We start from the raw sequence: 25,204 nt of genomic DNA, 5'->3' as shown, positions 1-25,204 counted from the left end.
CTGTTGTATAATTTGCTCTTGAGGGATACTGGTAAACTGCCATTCATGATCTGAGAGAACCTGCCATACACGCTCCACCCCATTATTATTCTTCTAGTTATTTCCCTCTCACGATCCGGATCACCTGTCACGACGTGCCCTAAGTAGACGTCTTCTTTTACCACTTCCAGCACTTCGCTACCAATTGTGAACTGCATTTCTCTTGCTAGACTGTTGAAAATTACATTGGTTTTTCTGCATGTTAATTTTTATACCCACTATTCTGCTCAGCCTGTCTATTTGATCGTGCTTTTAGTTCATCTACTGAGCTTGTCAGCAAGGCAATTTCATCAACGAATCGCAGAATATTTAGGTGTTCTCCATTAACTCTTATCCCTGAACTGTTCCCAATTCAGGCCTCGGAATACCTCCTGCAAACAGGCGGCGAATGGCATTGGGGAGACCGTGTCTCCCTGCCTGACGCCCTTCCTGATTGGAATTTTATTGCTGACTTTATGGAGGACTACGTTACCTGTGCAGTTGCTATAGATATCTTCCAATATTTACACATAAGGCTCTTCTACACCCTGATTTCGCAATGCTGCATGGCTGCTGAGGTTTCCACTCATTAAAATGCGTTCTCGTATTCAATGAAAATTTTATAAGGGTTGGTTTTATTCTGCGGATTTCTGTATCATCTGGTTGATAGTGTGAATATCTTATATTGTGGTTCTTTAAGAAGGCCTGCCTAATCATTTGGTTGATTGAAGTGTAAGGTGGCCGTGACTCTATTAGCGATTACCTTAGTAAATACCTTGTAGGCAACGGACAGTAAGCTGACCGGCCTGTAGTTTTTCAAGTCCTTAGCGTCTAATTTCTTATGCATTAAGATCATGTTAGCGTTCTTCCAAGCTTCCTGTATGGTTGAGATCATAAGACACTGCGTATAGAGGACGGCTAGCTTTTCTAGCATAATATCCCCTTCATCCTTCAACAGATTTGCTTTTACCTAGTCCTCACCAGCTGCTTTTCCCCTAGCATTGCTCCTGTTTTCTTTCCTTCCTGCTTCTTTACTGACGTTATGGCGCTCTGTTGTGCGCTACTGTCCCTCTCATTCACTTTCGGATAACATTGGCTACTGAATATTTGTGTAGAACTCTACAGCTACTTTAACTATCTTATCCATGTCATTACCCTCCTTGTCTCTTAACGCATACATCTGGTTTTTTCCTATGGCTAGTTCCCTCTTCAACGCTTTTAGACTTGCTGCGTTCTTTAAAGCATGCTCAATTCTCTCCATAATAAACTTCGATAGCTCTGCTAGTTCTGTTCTGTCTGTAGGGTTAGACATTAAAGAACCCCAGATCGTTGAAATTTCCAGTGCCCTACACTACGGCGTCCCTCATGGCCTGAGCCGCTTTGGTAGGTGGGCAACAACTTTGCGCAATACATCACAACAAAGCATGTGTCCAGAAAAGTAGCTGGTTCTGCGCTATATAAAGTATTTTCGAGAAGAAAGAAGTTTATTGCCACAAGAAAATGGGCACTACAGGTAACACTGCTGTTCCAGAGCTTCACAATACGGGCAAAGATGAAGATTTGGGTTGTCTACATACCGCCGCTTAAAAGCAAATGATTCTGAAAACGTTGTGGCTTTTTATTTTTCTTCATATGAGCGCTTTGATATAGCAAAAATATATTCAGTAACAATGCTGCGAAAACGGATACCTTCATAGGCACCCTTCACAGGCACAGGCGCCTGTGTACCGTAACAATATGTTGAACTCCACTCTAACAATATTTTTGGGCTGAGAGCGCGAATGTGGCTATGACACTCAACCCTTCCTTCTCAGGCGCATATAGCATGTACCCATCACTGTTTCCTAGAAGAGGTTATGGTTGGGGAGGGTAGGAGGAAAGAGAGCCGAGTAAAATTGGGCAAAGAGTCCTTTTCAGGACCCCATTTCTACCGGATCAGTTACATGCACCCGCCACCAGATTTGGCGTAACTGATAAATACAGTCACCACAAAAGGGTGTCATTTTCAGCACCGAATGGAGGAGCAGGTCACTCTAACGGCCTTTAGGAATGCACAGAGAGGAGTCCTGAAAACAATGAAGCCCAGCGGTCCAAAAATCCTGAGGAAGAATGTTACAATAAAGCAGACCAACACCTTGTAGGTGTCACTTGGAGACGTATTGAGGATGTAGCCAGTAAGGCACTGGAAAAGAATAGAACGAAGCGTTACATATACTTCATGTGAGCCAACTGAAAGCTTAATCGGTGTTGAAAAATGTGGGTAAATCCTGCTCTTTATAAGATGTTAATATCAGGCTCTCTCTAAACGAAGAGGACTTCGAGACAAGTGTTAGAGCTCTCTTGCTCTCTTGGGCTCTTACCACTTCCTCGCTGCGTCATTAAACACAAAAGTTCACAGGCTATCGATGGGTCGATCCGACAGTATTGCCTGAGAATAGCTGTTTGCCTCTGCGAAGACCTCAGCAGAAGGTTTCTTACATTGTTTTGATTTATTTACTCTGTGTTTTTACTTGGCTTTCCTTAAGTGTGAGGCACGGGACGCGGGGCGTGTGGCCCACGCATACGTAGTAGCGGCAGCACTGCTCTTCTTTTTGTACTGCCCTCCCCGACATCGCGTGGGCTCTGTACCCACGGCAACCGGCGCCGTCTTCACGTTGAGGTATTACGCAATAGCGTATACATCTGCTTCTAGTCATTGATGATTGATTGGTGTGCGATAGGTGATGAGGAGTTAATGAAATAATTCTAATTTACTGATTAAATAAATAAATGAAAAATAAAACAATTCGAAAAAGGGGGCTTCAAAGGTGAAAAAAATGCTCAGAATTAAAAACCAGTGCTTACTTATGCTAAACAAAAATAATTGGAGTGTGTAATTGATCAATTAGTTAAGTGAAACAATTGAAAAAAGAAAATGCGTTCAAAGGTGTCAAACTGCTCAGAATGCAAGGCTTATGTTTGCTGATGCAATGTATTGGTGTATATTGCCGTCTTAATAAACGAATCTTCTAAAAAAAGTTCTAAAGAGTCGCATCAGATGGCGCACCAAACGGCGTAAGCTATCGCGTCAACTCTTAAGCGCACCGTAGGGCTCCTATAACGTTTTTCCTTAGTCAGGTTCACGCTCGGTTCCTAACCCAAAGGTTGTGAGTTCTTGTTGTCTCCTTGTTTAATAATGTTTAGTTTTTTTTTTCGTCATACCTCGGCGTCCTTTGTTGACGGACACTTTTTCGTGACATACCACATGTATTAAAGAGGCAGACAGTAGCTTTACCACTCGCTTACCATTGACTAAGCTACAGAAATTGATGTACGCAGCAGTGCGTAAAATATTAGCAGCTAACACACTTGGAAGCGGTAAAGCAAAGTTAAGTCATCCGCTGCCCTCTAGAGCGCGTTATCCTCGTTACCTCTTATGTTGTTTTCCACACCTGCTAAGCCAACACAGTAGTCGATACGATATTCTTACTTAGCGAGCCTGCAACGTTCAGGGCTCATTCGTGCTGCCTGAGTGCAAAAAAAAAATACGAAACCTATAAGTGCCTTTTGTAATTATAGGAATATTAGCACTCGTTATGAAACTTGGGAGCACTTGTTATCGTAATAATTTAGAGATGTTTTGTACAGGCGTATTAGCTAAAATAAGCAGCTGCTCTTTCTCAGTGTGGCGCAGGCTTTAAGGTGACGTTATTATAGCTATTTGCTTTACTAAGAGTCTTAATTAGAACAAAAACACAGAATAATGGTAAGCTACAACGTGATGCACATCGGACGATCTTATCACTAATACAAGTTTCAAGGAGCCGTTACCACCAAAGGCATCCAGCAGATCTAGAGTGCAGATGGGAAGGGAAAGCAGCTTTTGCTATCCTTTTCTGGAAATTCTCCGTAGATTAAAGTGCGCAGCGCGAGCTATCTCGCAAGCTGAACAAAAGCCTAGCCTCGTGTGCGTTACAGCACTTCCTCTCCAACTTTTAAAGAAGGCTCGGAGTTGTAATGTCTATCATAAAAAAAATTCTTGCGACAGTATATAGACTGTACATAGAATGTTAGGTATAAAAGCAATAGACTTCTTATAGGCAAACTTTATGGACTGGTCTATAGGACAATACAAATACAGTAGGCATTCTATAAGCAATATATGGATTTATCGCAACGCACATTTAGCGGTCATAAATGATAAAGTTATGTAGTCATAAATCCTATACTCTAGTCTATGCTTAGTAAAAATCCTATCGGCAGTCTGAAGACAATATATAGTTTTCTAGATATACACATTTAGTAGACCCTTCGCTGTATGCAATGAGTAAAGAGAAGGAACTGTGTATAAGAGGGCAATAGAATCAGAAGAAGTGGCCTGAAAGTCTATATACCAATATACCAATGGGAATACCTCTCTAACATTCTGAATCTTCCTCTATCGCCCGCCCAGTGGTGCATTACGAAAAAATTGGTTTTTGAAGACGCGCCAATGAATAGATCGGCTGCTGTTCCGCCAGTGTCAAGCTGGCCTAGGCTAAAGGTCCAGCCGGAAATTAAAACTCAAAAGCAAGTCGCGTAGTTAGTTAAATACTTCCAGAAGAAACCACTTACTGACAAGTATTGACCGTTCGTTTAATATGGGGGGCACGCTTCGCCGCAAGAGCCGGTCGCCTTACCGTTGACACAACAGCTGAAGTGTGCCAAACGTTCTTTACTTAACTTTCGTTCCTGTACCGATCGCTTGCGCTCACTGCTAAGAATGGAGGGTTGAATTTTTTCGGTCCTCCAGTCCTTTCTTAAGCGCTCTAGTGGCGGCCACTGATGTCAAGCGGTGAGCTGTGCACAGCGCAGGAGGAGCTTACAATCTGACGGAGTAGTGGCGAGTATTTGAAGCCGACTGCTCCTTTTCAGCTCATAACCAAGTGATATTTTATTTTGTAGGTACTTCCAAACCTCATATTGTAACTGCCGTTTCATTAAAGGAAAGGAGAAATCTGGTAGTTCATATATCTCTGGTGATTTAAATTTGGTCTTGGAATAAGTTGCCTGATCTTTCGTGCAAGTGCCTCACAGTGCAAGTGCAATACGGCAGGTTGGAGTAAGACAATCCATTTCTTTCCAAAAGTCAAAGTGTCCTGCATGTAATCGACTCATGCGGACAGTTACCTACCTTTCTACGAAATAGGCTCCCAAGTACAACTTTTGTCGAGCCCGCTGCTCGCGATTCTGAAGCAGGTACAAGGCTGTCTGGAATGGTTCGTGTACAGCTTTGATCTTATCTTCCGTGTAACACACAAAGCTTTCTGTAGACTTCTGCGCCGTTATTCCTTTGTCGCAGAGGCTCTGAGACTTCACTTACAATACAGATACGTCCAACACGCTCTTATAGATCAGCTTTAGTACTTACCGCCAAAACTCTTAAGAATCCAATGACGGCCGGCTCCTGAAACAGTGACACAGAGTTCATGTCATACGCTATGAAGAGTTTGCACCCGCTCATGCCACGCGCGCACTTGAAGCTGATTTCCCGCGAAACTTGACCAAACTGTTAACTATTACTCAACACTCTCTCGCAAACATCAATTTCAGTTTCGTGCACTTTTTTACGCGTAACCTATTATCAACGAACTACCCGTGCTATTGTGCCTGGCAGATAGTACTGTGATATGAAGTCCTCGCGCAGGTTCAGTGGCAAAATCATAATAAAATGTTTATTCATATAGAATAAAATATTTACTTCAGCTGTAATGGGTGCCGTAGCCAAGTAGCATTCAATTTTAGTCAAACACCTAAGCCAGCTGCACCAAAATCTTAGCACTGTGCGTCTTGTCTGATAACTTTGTCGAGCAACTTAGTGTGCACTAATCAAGGACCCTGAAAGATACAGTGGATGCAATAAAGCAATTTTTACATGAAGAGCAGACATTTTTGGCGGCTTTTTGACTAGCCAAAGTTGCTTTCCACCGGAAGAGTGAGCGAAATCAGTTACGAGAGCAACCTCCGTATTCCTCACAGAGAGTGCAGCGTGACCAAGCAAGCCATCCCACGACATATTTTGAACCGCAAGCAACTTCAAAGGGAGGTCAAATGAACTGCTCACTTTGTATGTCTTAGTGCTCGTCTTGAGAAAATAGAGACTGCCCGAAAACTGTACATGTTTACCTTCGTCTATTTTATGCACTGACTGAACTCATTAACAGAAATTGTTATACGTTGAGACACTTACTGCGCCATTTCCTTCCCTCAAAAACCCTCAAAAATTAATTTTCATTTCATTTTTCGTTTTCGATAGGGTTCGCTTATGTTTGTTTAGTCATTCAGCGGGAAAACAAATCCCGCTGAAATTGCTGCGCTGATTATAGCTGAAAAGTGTTATAATCTACTGGTCCGCCGCCGGGTCATTTTACCTGGCGCCTAATGTCCTGCCTTTGAGGAAATTTCTTGTTGGAGAGCTTGAGAATTCACTGCTGATGCCTGGGTACCTATTTCTAAGCTGGCTATCTAGGCCGGAGAAAAGTGAAGTTGCACCGCTTCAACGTTTTTAATAATAATAATTGGTTTTTGGTGGAAAGGAAATGGCGCAGTATCTGTCTCATATATCGTTGGACACCTGAACCGCGCCGTAAGGGAAGGGATAAAAGAGGGATTGAAAGAAGAGAGGAACAAATAGGCCCGTAGTGGAGGGCTCCGGAATAATTTCGACCACCTGGGGATCTTTAACGTGCACTGACATCGCACAGCACACGGGCGCCTTAGCGTTTTTCCTCCATAAAAACGCAGCCGCCGCGGTCGGGTTCGAACCCGGGAACTCCGAATCAGTAGTCGAGCGCCCTAACCACTGAGCCACCGCGGCGGGGGTCAACGTTTTTGCACAACTCTAGAACTGCCACGAGACTTCGACTAATGACCGTCATCTGTATCTAAGTGGCAGGTGCTAAAGGCCATCCGTGGTTGCCATTTCTTTCACGTGCACTTTATGAGCAGCTACCTACTCCTGAGGATAGCTCCTCACCCGGAAGAGTTCATGTGGAAACTGGAACAGCTCTTCCTCAGATGAATCTATCTTTGTGGATGGCGCCCGTAACCACGCCAACCATGACGGTCAGCAATTAGGACTAACGGTTTCTTTCATTCTGAGATACTGCTGTAAGGGAGGCGAGCTACGTTTTTTTCACAAGGGAAGGTAATAAACGACCAGGCGTATGTTCTCATCACGCCCACCACTCCACATTATACATGTAGCGCAGGTATATGTAGCCACTCAAATCTGATTACCTAATGGGCTATTAAAATACTTCTGCTACGTTTCTCCATTCTATTACCATTATTGCCCCCCCCCCCCTACTATACTGCCAATATTAGGGGAATTTGAGGTGTACACGAAATAAATAAATAAATTATGGTGGCATGTCCGAATAGCGGAGGTCATACTTAGTCCATGATTTCGTGAAGTGTGTCGACGCGGCCCGAGAAAAACAAACTGTACTTCCGTTTCGTTGTCACGCCAGGAAGAATAAACTCATTTAGAAGCACCTGGGACGCCATGGTTGTTCTCCTCTTTTCATGCTAAATATATTCTGCCAAATAGATGGACTAACCGATATCCTGGAACACAGCACCGCACATGAACTATTTGTTGAAAGTGCATAAGAACCCTAGCCCGCCACAGCGTAGTACGGTGACAGTGCAGCCAAGTGCGTACGCGACATGGAAACCGAACAGCTCGAATTTGTATATAGTGGATAATACACCTGTTTTACATAAACATGGACGGTATCGAGCATAACGCTGTTTTGTAAGCTCCATCTCAAAAAGTACGTCCTATGTGTAAGCATTCTATTTCTTTTTAGGTTTAAATGTGCTACTTATATGAATAGCCATCAATCAGCAGGTACTCACATCCACTGGCTTGTTTTCGTCGCATGTGAGACCAGTCACGTCCAAGCACTTTGAAAAAAAAAAATACGAGAGAAAAAATGCTGAATCTGCGTGTCGTCAGCAGTAGTCCCAAAATATCAGAAAAACATGGTGGGAATGTGCAATATCGTTTTCAGGAAGCAATTGAAGCAACTGAAAGTTGCCTGCTCAAGTGGCAACCCAGATGTGCCAGACCTGCGTCATATAGATTGTGACTAGGAACTCGAGTTTGTCTCTTTCTTTTCTACCGCCGGTAGCGCTCATTTACGACGCTGGAATCAGTCTGTACATTGCCTGTACCTAATATTAAAAGGTGCCATTTTCATCTCTGTGAGGCATGGTGATTTTCTCTATCACCATCCTCAGTTATTACAATTAAGGACACTGAACCATGGCCCAAGGTCAGTTCTTGGGCCTCCGAATCGAATTTTGTTGCCCCAGTTGGCCTTTGCCCGAGAATAGAGGCCTGGGTAGAGATGCCATGTCCCCGAGAAGGCAGCTTTGTATGTAACGTTTTTGCGAAAAGTGACATGGCTAACCTTGCAAATCTCTTGCCATCAGGTGGCTTATCATCACCTATAGGATACGTGTAGGTTCACATCACGCAGCTTATCCTCATAGCCGAGACGAGCTCGCGACCGTGTCACTCAGCTGGCAGCAGACGTTCCAGACGTCACGACATCCTCGTTACTTTTGTCAAGCACGATACAAGTGTACACCGTTTGTGTCAGAGAATCCCGCCACTAATTTTTGAAAATAGACTCTTTTGAAGTTTACAGACAGCTTATATGGCAACGTAATACCAATACTGGCAAACAACAAGAATAAAGTGACTCAGATTAAATTTCAGATAGGTTTTAGACTAATGCATTTAGGAGCCCTGATGAAATTATGCATTTGCAGTTGTCCATTGATAAAAGCAACATTAGGTTTCAGAACTCCGAGACCGCAATTACCCCCAGCACCTTGTTTAACAGACTTTGCAGACGTTGTGTGCCCCGCCCACGTTTGGCTGCTCGCCGATTCTCTCTGCTCGAGCCCGCACCGGAGAGAGAGAGGTCACGGACGCGTAAGCATTTCATGCGTAATAATGCTTAATAATGCTTACTAATGTTAATAATGATTAATAATGCTTAATAATGTATCATGCTTTATAACGTTTAACGTCCAGTCTAGGCAGTTGGCAGACAGAGTAGCGAAAAAAGGAAGCGTTACTGCACTACGTGAAATTGACATACCATGAAACGAACACGACATATGCACCGTCCGTTTCGTGGCGTGTCAACGTCTTGCAGCGCTGTAACGTTCTTCCAGGTGGTTAGTGTTGCGCAACATCTTCAAAATTCAACCACTTATACAGCCTCTGTGTAAATGGAGTCAATGTTATAAGATGATCACCTACTTAGCTTCTAACGCCTGCTGTTGGAGTGCCTCATGTATCGCGCAAGCAGCTGTGGGTTGAGCTTTTTATGATACTGCTTACCGTGAAACCACCGAAAAAGCCCAATGAAAAATTAAGACACCAAGAAGAGGATGCACGCGATCAAGAGCGATTACCACTTTCTTTAGGCCTACTTGCAGTGGTCTTCGTTTTTTGCTGCCTATTTTAGGTTCACGTCCCTTTTCTATCTCTTACATCAAGAAGATAAGCTCTGCTATGTTGCTTCTTTGCACACTGCTGAAACGCAGAAGACACTCACTTTGGCAAATGGGGTACTCGTTACAAAACTGATGAAGATGGGCTTGCCGCAAACGGCGTTCTTTTTAAACTTGAGGGCGTCGCATGATAAGGTGATGAGCCCGCCTGTTGCGGTATTGAAGCTCTTGCAGAGGTCCTTTATCGCTGGGAGCACAATATCTAGAAAAATGCAAGTGTCACGCATTAGAGAGAAGAAGAAGAAAGGGAATTTTAATGAAAGAAAGGCGGAGAGGTCGGCCGGTGGTAACAGGGCCCTGGCCTGCTACTCCACACAGGGGAAAGGGAAGAGGAGGAAAAGGAAAGTGTGAATGAAGGCTGATGATGGCATAATAAAATGAGTTTCACGGGTGATGTCTATGCACACGCACACACACACACACACACAACACTGGCTGGCGCTCGCATCGCGGTTACTGGACACACATAAAACTCAAAACTGGTGTCTGCAACACAACACCGACACATGTCATTAACCATGTAGGTTGTGCACAGGCGGTCACAAACGAGTATCCAGGCCTGTTTCACACAAAAAGTTGAGCAGGGCTTTTGTCACACGCCACCAATGAGAACGTCTCGCATTAAATGACATCATACATTTATAAGAACACTTGTCACTTTTGGTGATACCAATAAGCGTTGACTGACATTAAAATAATTCCCCTTGAATTCGCGCTAGAATATCATAATCGAAGCCTGCTTTGCAAAGAAAGCCTGTTCTTTTTTTAAGCTTTGCAAAACATTATATTTGCGCGCAGAAGTCGACTCATGTATGCATCTGTATATGCATACAGCTGGAATTTCTCTTAATAAACTAAAGCGTTGCACATGCAGCCTCTTGGAGTAAAAGCTTTCTGAGCCTGAAAAAACCTTATCAGGCCTCTCACACTGCGATAAAGGCCGAATGTGTCCTCAATTTTACTGTTAAGAGTAATGTACAATCGCACTTCACCTTCTACACGTGGAAGCAGTCTATTAAAAACCAATTTATACAAATAGTATAGTATAGCAAACCTTTGCCCAAAAAATACAATTTTCAATTTTTCAACATTATCCCGCCGCGGTGGCTCAGTGGTTAGTGCGCTCGGCTACTGATCCGGAGTTCCCGGGTTCGAACCCGACCGCGGCGGCTGCGTTTTTATGAAGGAAAAAACGCTAAGGCGCTCGTGTACTGTGCGATGTCAGTGCACGTTAAAGATCCGCAGGTGGTCGACATTATTCCGGAGCCCTCAACTACGGCACTTCTTCCTTTCTTCTTTCACTCCCTCCTTTATCCCTTCCCTTACGGCGCGGTTCAGGTGTCCGCCGATATATGAGGCAGATATTGCGCCATTTCCTTTCCAGAAAAACCAATTATTATTATTTTTTCGAGAAAGGAAATGGCGCAGTATCTGTCTAACATCTCGGCGGACGCCTCAACCGCGCCGTAAGGGAAGGGATAAAGGAGGGAGTGAAGGAATAAAGGAAGAAAGAGGTGCCGTAGTGGAGGGCGCCGGAATAATTTGGACCCCCTGCGGATCTTTAACGTGCACTCACATCGTGCAGCACGCGGGCGCCTTGGCGTTTCACCTCCATCGAAACGCGGCCGCCTCGACCGGGATCGATCCCGGGTAACTCCGGATCAGTAGCCGAGCGCCCTTACCACGGAGCCACCGCGAAGGGTGTTCCAAAGCACGATTGACGTGTGTACACAGCCAGGGAGCCAGTTAAGCGCCTTTTCTTTTCGTGACTTCCTTGGACGCTTGTAGCAAACAGACGGATTGTGCAGGGCAGGAGAATAATAATGGTGCTTTCGCACTTCCGCATTGCTGCATACTGCTTTTAATTAACTAGGATGTGTATTTTGACAGAGGTAGTGTTCTGCTACTACAGCTGAAGATCTCGCGTCGTTAAGCCAGGTAACAAATGACGCATCGCTGAAGAATGCAATGTCACTAATTTGAGCGCAAGGTGATAGTGGTTACGTTGAGAAGCAGACAGGCTTAGCCCTCTGTTAAAGTTGTCGGCAAACGCTCCGCCTTTATCGCACAGTCTATGATTATGATGATGATGATGATAACCTCCGGCCTAATGATATCGGGAGTCTTCGTCGTTGTCGGGCGCAGGTTTCAGCAAGAAATGCATATTTGCAATGGGGTAGAGCTTATATATAGTGATAGGTGCACTGCTGTTCATTCCAGGAACTGTGGTTTATTGCAGTGAATAATTTCCAACTTTAATGTAGTGATTCATGTTTGCTCTTCTACACACCATTGTAAAGGCTCAATTTTTTTTGTTTGTGTTCCGTTTCTATACGAAATTGTGGTTAGCGCGCGTTGCTACCACTGGTAACGCACGTGATTATTTGTGTCTAGCACGACGACTGTCGCAATATCTGTGAAATTAACTCAAATAAAAAAATGTCCGGGTCTTTTTCATTTACATTTTATCAAGTCGTGAGAAAATATCTTGGCGTTCTAAAAGTGCACAATTATATAGCTTTAAATTTTAAAGGATGGAAGACTGAATTTCTTGTTCGGCATTTTTTTAATTGCGCACGATGCAATAGTAAATTTTCTGTGCCTACTGCATCAGTTTTCAAGCTTCACGTGATGATAAATGGCAGCTGTTTTCCAAAGGCGTCTAAGAATAAAACCTTTTTTAGGGTATCGCTTCTGAGAGAACATTCTAGTCAGCATGAGGTACTAGCACCAGCAACGCACACAGCTAATTTGCGTCACTCTGCATAAAGCAGTTAAGATTAGCACTAAAACTTGGCCAAAGTTTAAAGTAAAAGAAATTGAAACAACTTTTTACTGTGGCTTCATGAAATAAAAATTTTTTGCTACTTGAATTTTCATAAGTACGTTTTTTGGTAATTTTTTCCCTTCTTTCTCGGTCTGGCACACTAGAAGCATAGAGTAAAAGCTGCTCCATTTTATAAACAGGCACCTTGTCATGGAAAATCCTCCGCCCTATGTTTACAGATAATAAGATTAGCTTTAAAATCTTGTTTACGTTCAGGTCGCATTATGATAAAGAAAACCTATATTAGTTATGTGTTTTCTTCTTTCAAATGGTACCTTAGATATTGAACACGTGAATAACTTTACGGTATTATCCCATGATCACAGAATTTCTTCTCTAATGCTTTTACGTTTCTCAAGCCGAGCGATGGCTGCGACGTGTAATTTACCTTCATATCACTTGTATCAAGAGAAAAGTTGCCGTATAAACGCTGATGCGTAGTTTTAATTAACTACATTTCAACCAGCATTCTTCAAGAGATAGAATTGCAACAAATAACGAATGAGCAGTTATATTGCCGTTTACTTCGTGCCCACTTGACCTAACGGCAACTACAAGTCAAAGCCATCGTTGGGTTGATGAACCGAAAAGGAATCAAGAATAAATTGATTTATATATTATCCAGCGGTCTCAAGCATATATCATGGGGTCATTTATGTTTGTTTATGTCTAAGGCATCATTTGAAAGGAAACATGTAACCAGCAATTTGGTGTCTGTGGTCCTTTAAATGAGGCACTGTGTGGTTCACACGCTCACATCGGACAACGTGCAAGGCCCACAGTTTGCACTTACGTCACTTTTTTCTTGCCAAAGGAAATAAGCAAGTGCAGTGCACATAATAAAGCATGTATAAAGAACATCCCCAAGGCCCCACTTGCGTCCGACATGAAGGCAAATCGGGACATTATTGCGATTACAGTTCTGTTCAAATTGATGGTCTTAATTATAGCTGCAAACTGCAAATTGGATATCATTAGACCTTCCTTGGATATTTTGAGTTACCGTGTTGAATATGTGCAGGTCATACCGGAGACGTCTGTGGTTATCTGGGTTACCTGTGTTGCAGATGGGTTGTTTGCTGCAATGTAGAATACGCGGCCACCACTTATGGCTGATACGTATCGCTCCTGAACTAAGAGAGCAAGCATCAAGTATGACCTGGCAGCCACGGATATTTCTTTCAAATGAGCAAGATCTTATGTAGCGGAGACAAAGAGACTGTTGTCGTTTTTAGGTAATTAGACTTCCGCGGTAACCGTGTTGGCTTTCACAATGCTTTTTTTCGTTAAGAAAGTTAGGCCGTACTCAATCGAAACGAAAAAGGAAAAAGGTTGTATGCGATGCACTTACCAAAATCGTTTCTATCCAAGAGATACAACAAGTAATTATAAAGCAGGTAAAACTGGTTCCCGAGGTCCAAAGTGGCGATTCCTTCAAAAAGGCACTGCAACCAAGAATGTCTGTTTCAGTTGCTAGCTTCATTAGCTGAATTTAGCGAAGCACTCTAACGACGTGACGACTTGCAGTCTCTATGGCCCCAATGTGGTCCCTGCTTTTTGCATTAATGACCACAAAGGCAGCTGCCCATTTAAGTTTAGGTCGGCCTTGGTGGCCGTCCTCTAAACAAGCACCAAACGCACACATTACTTTCTTTGTTACTGCAAGAAAAGGCGGAATTGCAAAAATTCCAAGCGCTTCGTGTACTGCAGCAAAGATGGTGGCTTGTTCGAGTTATACGTTAATCGTCTCAGCTGGAATGCGAAAATCAGACAAAAAAAAAGGAAGGCGGTTGAAGACACAAGTGCTTTCACAAATAAATTATTGTATTAAAAAAAGGCCCTTCTATGCCATCCCAAGAAGCAGCCAGCAAAGAGCAAAGCAATGACTGAAAGGAAAAAAAATTACGAAAGCAAAATCTTATCCACAGTAAACTGGGAAACAGTTTCAGATGTGAAGTGGCAAGGCAGTCAAGTTCTTCTTTTTCAATATAATCGAAGACTTACTTAAAAAATCAGACCCTTTCTTCGCTATGTAGAACGCCTCGGCTATTTGGCGTGTGGGCTTTTGCCTATATGCTGCCCTAATGTTTGTGACATTAAAAACTGTTTCACACGATTTACATACAAAGCGATACTTTGGAAGATGTGGAATCTTTGAATCAAACAAGTATCTTTCATGTTCTCTTAATCTGTTATTAACGCAATATCCTGTTTGTCCGGCGTAACGATGGCCGCATATAAAGGAAGCGTGATAAACAACTCCAGTTTTCATCCGTGATAAACTAAAGGTACAGCAACTTTCCATATAAATGCATCATGTTTTGGGATTCGAATATAAGTTGTTTTATAAAATCGATAGAGAGATAGTATGTATTCTGCTGCATCTAGGCCAAAAAAGAAGGTTCTCATGTTAAATATTTTTCTGCACCCAATTAGAGCCAGATGAGGTAACTGTGTTTGTGCCATTATAATTTTCTGATAAAGACAAAATCGCATAGGAATGAAGGCTGTCATCGAGGCTAAAGAAAATCCTTTTAAACTCAGTTAAAGCGTAGCCAGAAAGTCAGAGGACAAGAAGTCTAGTTTTAAAAGTATTGAATGGGTGCATGCTTATTGCTCGCTTCCAGCATACTTCCCGCTCAGCATAGCGGATCTGCCTCGGCGAAAAAACTACGTGGACGCTTAGATCACTTCAAGAATGAAACGCGATGGAATTGGATATCACATTTGCTGCACCTTTTGTGGGAACTACTTGGTGTGTTTGCGTCGCATTCTTTGCAACTGTCGGTCCATCAACCGCAATATTCTGACTGGTAGAGGCAGCAGGGCGTATCCGCAATGCTTTGTCGGCGTCGACATTTCCATATGTCATATTTTTTTTTCTGACGTTTGATAGGTTGCTCCCAACTGGATGGGCTGGTTCTGATGACGTCAGAAGGTCGAGTGCCCTCTCTCGACCATTCAACGAATTTCGTCACACCGGTCATCGGCAGGGATCTGGTAAGACGACCATTGTGATGCTATTGCGTTAAAATGAGCCACTCAGAACTCCAGAAAAGACCTACATTTTGGTTAGCACCGAACCCACAGAGTGCCGACTCATCATCATAGTTGAACTTTTCGGCCCTCAAAGCCTGTTACATGAGGACAACTTTTGGGACTTCCCTTTTCACGTCTTAAATGGAAATGGGACGTTGCACTGTGATACACCGTGACATTGTGTTGCTGGCGCTCTGTTTCTAAAGGCAAAGCCTTCTCTCTAAACGGTTACACAATCGGCATATACAGCATGCTGAAGGCTGAGAACACCGATGTTGGAAATCTGGAGCGGAATCACACATGTGGATTGGCGAAGCGTAGTCGTCAGCATAAGCTGCACTAACCCAGCTGTGAACCTCTTTAAGGAATTAGCGTTGTTGTTTTGTGTTGAGTTTAGCGGCGCATAAGCGTCTAAGGCTATCATGTGCCATGCTCAAAGTGTACAAAATTTTTCTCCTCTGAAATTTTACACAAATGTAAAAAATAACTGTGGTACAAAGAGTCTAAAAAGTTAGTTGTACTACCTTGCGGTGACAAAGGCAAAATTTAAAAAAATGGCGAATAGTACTAGCTTTAAATGATGTCGAGTAACTTCAGCGACCATTCATGGCGGAGTAAGGATCCGGAGGGTCCCTTCAAACCAAATAAAGACCTCAGCCTTCTTCTCAGGAATGAGGAAGTGGCCAAGATGTATCTACAGGGTATTTAACCTAAGGATTTGCACAGATTTTAAAAATAATGTCCTTTAGTTAGAAGAGCGCTTTTTTCGGCATATGCACAGTCACCGGTGTAGTGCAGAATTCAACTAAGACGCGCTAACTAGCAGGCTGGTTAACTGACATTGAATGTTTAACTTTTTAACTACTACCGTTAGTATTCTTGATTATTGAGGGGATTGTGGCCCACTGTAAGTAATGTATACATCAGTTTTTAGAATTTCGCAAACGCGTTTACCCTCGGCGTTCTGATCCAACAAATTTTGGATACATTGCGCAAAAATGCATGCGCTTTCGAGAAGCTTGCAGGCAAAGCAGCCTCTCCAATGCATGTAATTCAACGAAATAGCCAGAGCTTGTTGGACTACAGCGCCAAGGGTAACCAAGTTTTTGAATTTATAAGACCGATGCGGACATTGATCAAGGTGGGCTACAGGCCTTTGAATAATTAAGGAGCCAAACAATAGCAGTTAAAAGTTTACTATACAGCATAGTTAACCAACCTGCTAATTAGAACGTCATAGCTATATCCTGAAGTACTACACCTCTGACAAACATGCCGAAAAAAGCGCTCTTCTAACTCAAAAGCCTGTTTTTAAAGATTTACAACTGTAAAGTGTTGGGCGAAACACCCCGAATTAGTAAAACGAAGCAGTGGCTCAAAATTTACATGCGATCAAGAAGGCCTGCCTTTTTTAATTTGAAAGCAGAAGACTTATTAACAATTGCATCGTTGCCTAAGAGCAACGTTGGGTGGAAAGCAATGTAATAATTATAAAAATGAGCGAAGTACTTTTTCTAACGTTTTCGATTTGAGCGCATGAGAATACAATGTAATGAACTGCAAGTTCATCTCCACATTTTTCACAAAGAGATTTTTTTTTTTGTAGCAAGTTGTGTGCAAGGTTTCTGTGTTTAATGCAGAGACAACATAAAATAACCTCTGCAAAACGTTCCTGGTGTCTACAGGTCTTCCACTTATCAAGGACGGGGCTTAGCAGCTTGTTGTTAACTTCCTTGTCCCATGACGCCTGCCATTTTTCTTTCTGTTTATCTTGTGCAGATTTCATGCAGTCTTTATGAGGTATGTTTACTTGTTTTACTTTTTCATTGCTGGCACGTGCGGCACAAGCGTCAGCGTCCCCGTTCCCGCTGAATCCCGCGTGACTAGGGACCTGGCAGAATGTTATTGTACGTCCTTGTGTATCGCCATTTTTTAAAGCTATGTAATAAATCTCCTGGTATAGGATGAACTGCATTTCTCGAGTTTAGTGCTGCAAATGTAATTACGCTCAGGCAATGAGTGTGCATAACACTGCTTTCAATGTTTTCATTCATTATTTTTTCTACAGGTACAGCTATGACGTAACATTCCGCTGTGAAAATTGAAGCGCACTGAGGCTGCCTGACTATTTTACTCCATTTCTCTTGTGTTACTGCACTCCCAAAGCACAGGCTTGTTTTAGAACCATCTCTCTAGAAATATGTGTGCTCATATTTTTGGCTTACTGCAAAACCTTTTTCTGCAGATGCTCCTGTGGGGTTTGGTTTTTGGGAAAGTGCGTCGATATAAAATCGCATACACTAGGAAAACGGTACTTTGTACTAATGTGGCAGAAACATCGGGAAGCGTGTTAAATACGTCGATTTCTTGGCACTTTTTTTCAAACCGGAGGAGAATTAGTTTCACTGCTTGGGATTTATTGGTAAAAAATGTTCTGAATGTGCACATAGTAACTATCAGGTAACACAGATGTTTTGTTAGTGACCTTATTTTCAGTATGTATGCATAGGTAACCACGTTCTCCTGCCATTGTGGGGCTGTTCATTTGAATCTACGTAAATACTATTTTACTATTTACGGGGGGTGTTCGGCATGCACCAGTTCAAAGACGCAAACCTAGGTTTTGTATTGGATCTAGCCTTTTAAGGTATGATAACATCGCAGACCCGTACATTACACGCCCATAGGCCAAGGAAGCGCGTACTAAGTAGTGATAGATGTGCCATGGAGGCATCCTATCGGACCCCCAGTGTTTTCACGAGAGTACTTTCAGTATATTCAGGAAACGGGTTGCTTTATTTCTTAAGGCTACTAGCCCACATCTACTAGCTCTTAGCGCTTTGAACACACGAACAGCACTAGTCAGCGCCGTCCGACTTAAGTAAAATGGTCCACCCGCCATGGTTGACGCAAAACTCATAGCGGCCTCTGTCGCAGCAACCAAGTTTATAATTAGCACGAAGCTTGATATGTGTTTGGATTAAGACTTTCTCTTACCCGAGTGAGGTCCTCCAGAAATTCCACGACGCCTTGCTGCAAAGAGGTTAAGAAAACACAAAGCATTAACGGGTCATGCTTTTTTAAAACCTGTTTTGGCTAGGCATTGAAGAAATTGATAAAAGTTAAGAACATCGACGATTTTATCTCTCCTGTTCCACTGATTATAAGAGTATAAAAAGCTGGAAGGTTTATTAAGTGATAAATTGTAAAGTTTAATGTTAGCTAAGTTCCAATAATTTCTGAGTGTCTGAGGATTGCAGAACTGCGGGAGAATTGGTAGGAGCAAAAAAATAAATGAGCAAAATTCACAAATTCTACTGCCGCTGGAACGTTACTGCACTGAGTTTTAAGTTGTTTTGCATCAGGCGATCTTCAAGCAGGCACCTTGAATCCGTGAAAGTTGACAATGGTGCGTTACTTTCATAAATGTGTGCAAAAGGCCATTTCTGAAAGTGTGCCAGGAACTCATAAAGTTCACCGAGCAGAAGTAAAAATTATTTGCATTTTCAACTTTGTATTACAAGGTCAATAAACGGTTCCAGGTAGACTCGACTAACTGCAAAAACAACCTTTCAGGGAGCTTCTTCGGTATCGACAGGGATAGCACGAAGAACGCAGCACGTGAACGTTTCTTGTTTTACAAGCATTGAAAAGTAATGAGTAACAGTACTTTCTTTTAGGAGATAACTAGGGGGCAGTTGGGACCATCAAAAGCTCGCTTGCGCATTGCAAAAATATTCATTATTATGTTGATGATTATGTTCATGTATCCTCTTCGCAATCTCAGGTGAGACAGGATATAGTAAGCCTTCCTAAACATCTTTCTGTATAGTATGGAAGGCTTCGCTCTTCCTAAAGGGACGAATACAAAATGATTTATCTCTAGTAAGCCAGGCCTTGTCCCGGTAATATGATAATCGTTCTTGCCACGATTTGAGAATGATATTAGTCGGATTAAATGCTTGTTAAAAGAAAATCGCGATGATTTTTTTTAGCACAGTGCACTGAAAGTTTTCTCATTAAACCTTCTAGCAGCATTCTGTGGAAAGGACGCAGCATCAAGCATGCGTTTTGAGAGCGAAAACAGGAAGAGCGAGGACTCAGCTGTCGTATTTACAGAATGACACTCCAGTTGGAAAAAACATTCATGCGGACTTCTTGATGTTTTTACAAAAGACAGTTTAAATGTATCAGTCATTGTTTTCTTGATCGCAGTATTTCTGATTACCTTCAAACACGATCAGTTAATGCCTGATGCAACAAAGAATAAAAAAAAATAAAAATCTGTACACAGTGAATCAAAAATCGGCGGCAATTTCATTGGTTTCATTTTAGCTTAGGGTAGAAAACAAGGCATTCAGTGGATTGATTTGTGTATCAATATCTTTAACGTAGGGATAAATCACGCTATATTATTTACCTCTGTCAAATCAACATTGAACATGCCAAAGCGTGGTTTGTAGTCGTTGTCTTGTTCCAGTGTTTGTTGTTCGTTGGCGTTATGTTATCGCATTTTTATAATATTCTCTTTTCAAGCTTATATCCCTTTATTTCGCTTTTTATGCGACACCCACTCCAGCCAAAGCCCTCTTTTACACTGGTTTCCAGTATTTCTTAAGGTAAAAAAACTAATAACTAATATTTAACAACCGGGCAATAGCTACTAGGTGACAGCTCGCACGGAACGTTCAAGTACTACGGCAACTAATCACTTACCGTGTTGGCGCTGCAAAGGTCTCCAGATTTCTTGAGGCACTAGAATGTTGAAAGATACGCACAGGAGTAAATATATACGAAGTGAACGCAGCACCATAACCGCAGATCACGATTAATATGCACATAATTTGCCGTTATAGCAGCAGTACTTAGCGGGGCTTCGCGACCAAACAGTTGCACCTGCAAATTACTCAACATAAAACAAAAAAAGAAAACTTAACTGACTACCTGACCTTAATAAATACCATAAGTTCCGGGTCATTCTCTCGTTGTCTTAGTTCTGGTATAGTTGTCACGGTTGTTCTCCGTGATTACCTGAATTTGGTTTTTCTGCTAAACCACCTGCTAGAGTAAGCCACACTGGTCAAAGGCAGGGCGGTGTTTTCTCTTCGGTATGAATTGAATTCCTTCTGTTACATCAACCATTGGCAATGTTCAGAAACATTGAAATTAACGTACCCGCCTTTCCAAAAGTAGCTAATCAACGAGGTTTGATCCCTCGTTGTATAGGACAGCACTTATAGCCAACTTTGACCTGTAAACCTCTGAGCGTTAAGGAAAGGACGAAAATGTTTAAAAAACTTCTCGGTCTTAAGGGGTGCCGAAAAGGTTTTGAGCACTCGGCTGAGAAGCAAACCTTGTCGCTCTGTTTCTTTTGTCAAAAACTGAAAATATGAAGATCGGGATGTGCGAATAGCGCGCATTTTGAGACAGAGCTTACGGGTGTACAGCATAAGTTTTGGAAGGCCATAACTTTTTTGAGAAATACAGCCAGAAAAGCAGCTTCGTGATATTTCTACTTGCCTCTAGCAGCGCCAAAAGATTATTTACGATTCCTAGCATTTTCCGCCAGAAGGGATGGATTGTCTACAAAATAGTTTGTAGACGACGCCGGCTAACGAAGTGTTCTGGCAGGGCTTTAAAACATGCCCGTAGATTAAACCGTTGCGTGTGTGCATTAGAACATATCATTAAGAAGTGCGATGCATTGCACCGTGGGCAAGCCGACAGCTGCCATTATTAGCTTCCAATCATGATGAAGCGGCCGGAAGCTTTCTCTAGCGACAATTGTTTTCTCTATAGCAGGTTTTTACAAGGCGAGTACTATTAAACGAAACTCCCTATAAGCAGGCGCTCACGTACTCCTGACTCAAGCTTGGACAAAGAATCAATGAATCACGTATCTATTGGCAGATATTGCGCCATACGCCATCTTTCACTTGGCTCAATACTATTTTATTTTTTTGCTAGCTCTCCTCAGTGGAGTTTCTTATATAAAACCTTTGAAAAATTGCCTAGCGGTTTAGCATTGCTAAGCACCAAAGGGAAAGCGGTTTTTTGCAGGTGGACACCCCAACCCCATACCTCAAAGCGCGACTGAAGTGTCCACTGGCCCAGGGAGCCAGTTATACGTCTCTTCAACTTTTTCATCGTCAGTGCCAATTTACCCAATGTACACCGACAGGCCTAAGTCCAGTGCCGCGCTTCAGCAGCAGTGTTGTCAATGCCATCGCGTGTCGCTACCACCACGTAGCTCCAAAGCGCGAATATTACTTTCAGAGCAGTATTAGTTAGTTAATGAGAGAATGTGCAATGCACAGCGCGAGAACGTGTTAAAGTTTAACACGAGGGGTGATGGGCTACGGCTATCGCCTAGTGCTTTCGCGCAGTAGCCAGCGAAGCTGATCTGTTCGCGCAGCCCTGGGTTGGAATCCGTGTCGCGGCTATACTTATTTAATTCATTTTCCTTTATTTTTTGTTACGTTGGCACGAACCCACAGGGAGCGCCACTAAAACCGCTTACATCGAATTAGTTGCTTGGGGTTTGCCCATAGGAACAGTGCTTTCGCGTTGTAGAATGGTCCTACATCACAGACGAGTCAGCATTCAAACGAGAAATTTTGCACTTTACTTTGTTGAGTTGTAAAGCCAAGGTCCAGTCTCATTTTAATTGAAGTTTCTGAAGAGGAAACAGCGCGAACACAGGACGAAGAGAGGAAGGCACGACACAGGCGCTGACTTACAAATGATGTTTATTTGAAAGGTGCACACACATAAATATAAACATCAGTTGTAAGTCACCGCCTGTATTGTACGTTGTTCTTTTCGTCCTGTGCTCGCGCTGTTCCCTTTTCAGCAATGTTATACCAACTAGCCCGCAACAACACCCTCGTAAACTTAATTGAACTTACCTTGCCAATGTCAAGAAAATTCGGCAAGCTGAAGTTCGCACATGTCGAGGCTACAAAAGAGAAATTCAGTCATGATAATTAACGTTATGCTTCTTATAGAATCATTATATTCAGTTACTGCTAATTTCTTAACGTCGAAGGTTGTTACGGGCATTTATGTCGTTTCAAGAAAACTTTCTCCGTGCTACTGCTGATATATATATATATATATATATATATATATATATATATATATATATATATATATATATATATATATATATATATATATATACATTTTGTGCGCCGGTCTGTACGTGTAAAAAGGTACAGTGTTGCGTTATGCTAGTTTGAACGCGCCTCATTTCACGGCGGTAATAAAATATATACCCAGTAATTTCTCTAGCACAAATACATGCTGATGCGATGCATTTAGGCCCAAGGAAGGCAACACCGTCATCGCCTGTTTATGCATGTCAAAATTTCCCAATTTCTTTTAAGAGAGAACGCCTTTAGGTCACAGCAAAAATTCCGACAGCCAGCATGCAGAAAGCTTTGTTATTTTTGCGTTCAGGTATCGATGTTACTCGTCCCGCCTGTGTCTTGGCTTTGGTCATCCATTTCGTCCTTAATGTTCCTGCTTTTCTATTTGGGTGTGTCAGTACTCGACCTTACACTCAGCCGTTTAGCTGTTGTCTGCGAAGTCATTTTGTGTGCCTGCCGGGTTGTAGGGAGTCTGCCCTAGGTGGACCACTAAGGTCACGTAGCATTGTGACGCCATCACAACGTGCCCATTGAATTGTGGGCAAACTGCCCACCGTGGCAGTTGCCAGTTAAGTCAATGATTAATCGTGAGAGGTTGATCGGGAAGACCAGCCTGGACCTCACAAATTCCACCGCTGGCAACACCTGCCATCGCAAGTCAGTGGCTCATCGCTTAACAGCTGCACCACTGCGCCAGGCCTGGTATGCGGACTTTAGGGGATCTATGATGTGAAGTAAAAGCGACCAAGTCCACATATACGGGCATCAACCCATTATCGATACTGCGTCAAAACTTTAGGGCTGAGGTTAAATGTGGCCTCAAGTGAAACAGAAACACCGAAACTGAAGAGAAAACCGTAGTCCTACGCGCCTAATTCACATTTGGCCTGACCACGCCAAATCGTGTGCGATTTTAATCTTTTTGTGTTTTCATTTTGGAGTAAATTCATGGCCGTCAGTAGTTGGCTCAAAATAAATTGATAGTCCCGTTTCTCTAATTTGTTTGATTCGTCCTGTGTCGAATTAGAAACAGTAGTGCACAAATTCGGTTCTATAACGACGTGTCTTATGAACAGCTCGTGTGACGAATATATAGTCTCAGTTGTGGTTAAGTCAGAAATTTATGCACGCAAATAGGACTAAAATTCATAATAAATTGCGAAACCTTATGCGAGTAGATATATTTCGCTTCAGTGAGCACTATTTTAGAGATGATACTTAAAGCTCACAAACTTAGACACTGCCCTGGGAGAAACTACATAAGCGCTAAAGGGTTTTTAAATCCTGAAATAGCCAACCAACCTGTTTAAATGCTGAAAAAGCTCACCACCCGCCCTATGTTTGACCTTTTCCCAAGTATCTATTAAACTACATATCTTGCCGTCTCTTTATGCGTGCGGAACATCGAAAGTATGGATCTTAAACTGGGGACGCAGTTTGCGAAAACAGACTACGTAGGCTGAAGCCTATAAATGAAAATGACGCTTACCGTAGCATCCGCTCGAAAGGAAGCCCAGCAAGACCAGAATCGCCAGCGTCGCCGAGGAACGCATATTGCCAGAGAACGATGGACGTCACCTGCTAGAAGGGAGGTAGCGCTAGAGCAGAGATTATCAGCTGCTGTTGATTGCCCGTGTGCCCAGGAGCCTTTATAGGAGAGCGGTGCGCAGTGAGAATGCACCACGTGATACGGCAGTTGAAACGACGGCCCTCCAGCAGCACGTGAAGCGAACCGCGGTGGCCTTGAGGCAACGTACGCCTGCATGCGTCCAAAAAGTGCCTTCTATACATTGCACCCCTTTTTACCGAGGGCAAAAGAAAAGACAAAAGCTGCGGCCTAGCTACCAAAATAAAGTTCGGCGCTGTTTTTCAACTTTTGTACTGAACAGCTGGCGCAGCGCACAGAAATGTTTACGCACTTTGAAGGCCTCTGCAGCGCACGGTGCTAAGGCTACTGTTGCCATATACGCAGGTACCCACATTTTGAGCCTGCGGACAGGGTCCCTACCGTAGACTGGTATTGAGGTCGCCGCACGTGGCGCTGAAGAAAAAAAAAACATTTTACGCCTGCTGCGTCAAAATCACACAGGCCGAAGGCTGCACATTTTTAAAATCTATAAAAAACAAGTGAATCTGCGCTTTGAGATGAGATGAAAAGTAAAATATGCGTTAGTAACCTCACTTACCATCACTACAGCAATCACAGGAAACTCGTGTTAGTTATAGCTTTGGGACAAACCACAGGAGAGCAAATGCATGCGCCGGCATGCAAAGCAGAGGTCGGATATGAAAGGCATTTGAACGCGATAGTGTTACTAGTTCAATGCCCCAGAAAAGGCGGCGGCGCCATCGGTGCTGTTTACTGACAGGGAAAAATCGATCGACGAAAAATCACCCCAGAAGCAGCCTAGGCGGGCCATCTTGGTCACATGACCTTGTGACGTTACCGAAACCTTCCCTCCAGACTGCGAGCAAACTGCTCACTGTGGAAGGTAGCAGTTGAAATAACGACTATTTGCGAGACATTGTTCGGGGAGGGCAACCCGAGTCTCTAGTACCACCCGTCGCTGTGCATGAAACAGCCATCTGCTCGGGCCAGTGTCTCATCGCTTAA

At 42.9% G+C, this 25,204-nt stretch overlaps 1 protein-coding gene across 1 annotated transcript; it reads right to left on the bottom strand.

The window, feature by feature from the left end:
• Positions 1-1,483: 1,483 nt before the first annotated feature.
• On the bottom strand, positions 1,484-24,235 carry LOC144101654 (uncharacterized). Its single transcript, XM_077634792.1, has 9 exons — positions 24,080-24,235; positions 22,348-22,397; positions 20,156-20,194; positions 18,437-18,472; positions 13,752-13,845; positions 9,618-9,775; positions 7,900-7,947; positions 5,408-5,443; positions 1,484-2,200 (listed from the first exon to the last, which is right to left on the bottom strand). The coding sequence occupies exons 1-9, from the start codon at positions 24,141-24,143 to the stop codon at positions 2,024-2,026; spliced, it is 702 nt and encodes a 233-aa protein (XP_077490918.1). The 5' UTR covers positions 24,144-24,235; the 3' UTR covers positions 1,484-2,023.
• Positions 24,236-25,204: the final 969 nt, after the last annotated feature.

This window comes from Amblyomma americanum, chromosome 8, assembly GCF_052857255.1.
Source record: "Amblyomma americanum isolate KBUSLIRL-KWMA chromosome 8, ASM5285725v1, whole genome shotgun sequence".
In the NCBI taxonomy this organism is placed as follows: domain Eukaryota; kingdom Metazoa; phylum Arthropoda; class Arachnida; order Ixodida; family Ixodidae; genus Amblyomma; species Amblyomma americanum.
The sequence above is the reverse complement of the archived record's forward strand: the minus strand, read 5'-3'. Positions and strand labels throughout refer to the sequence as shown.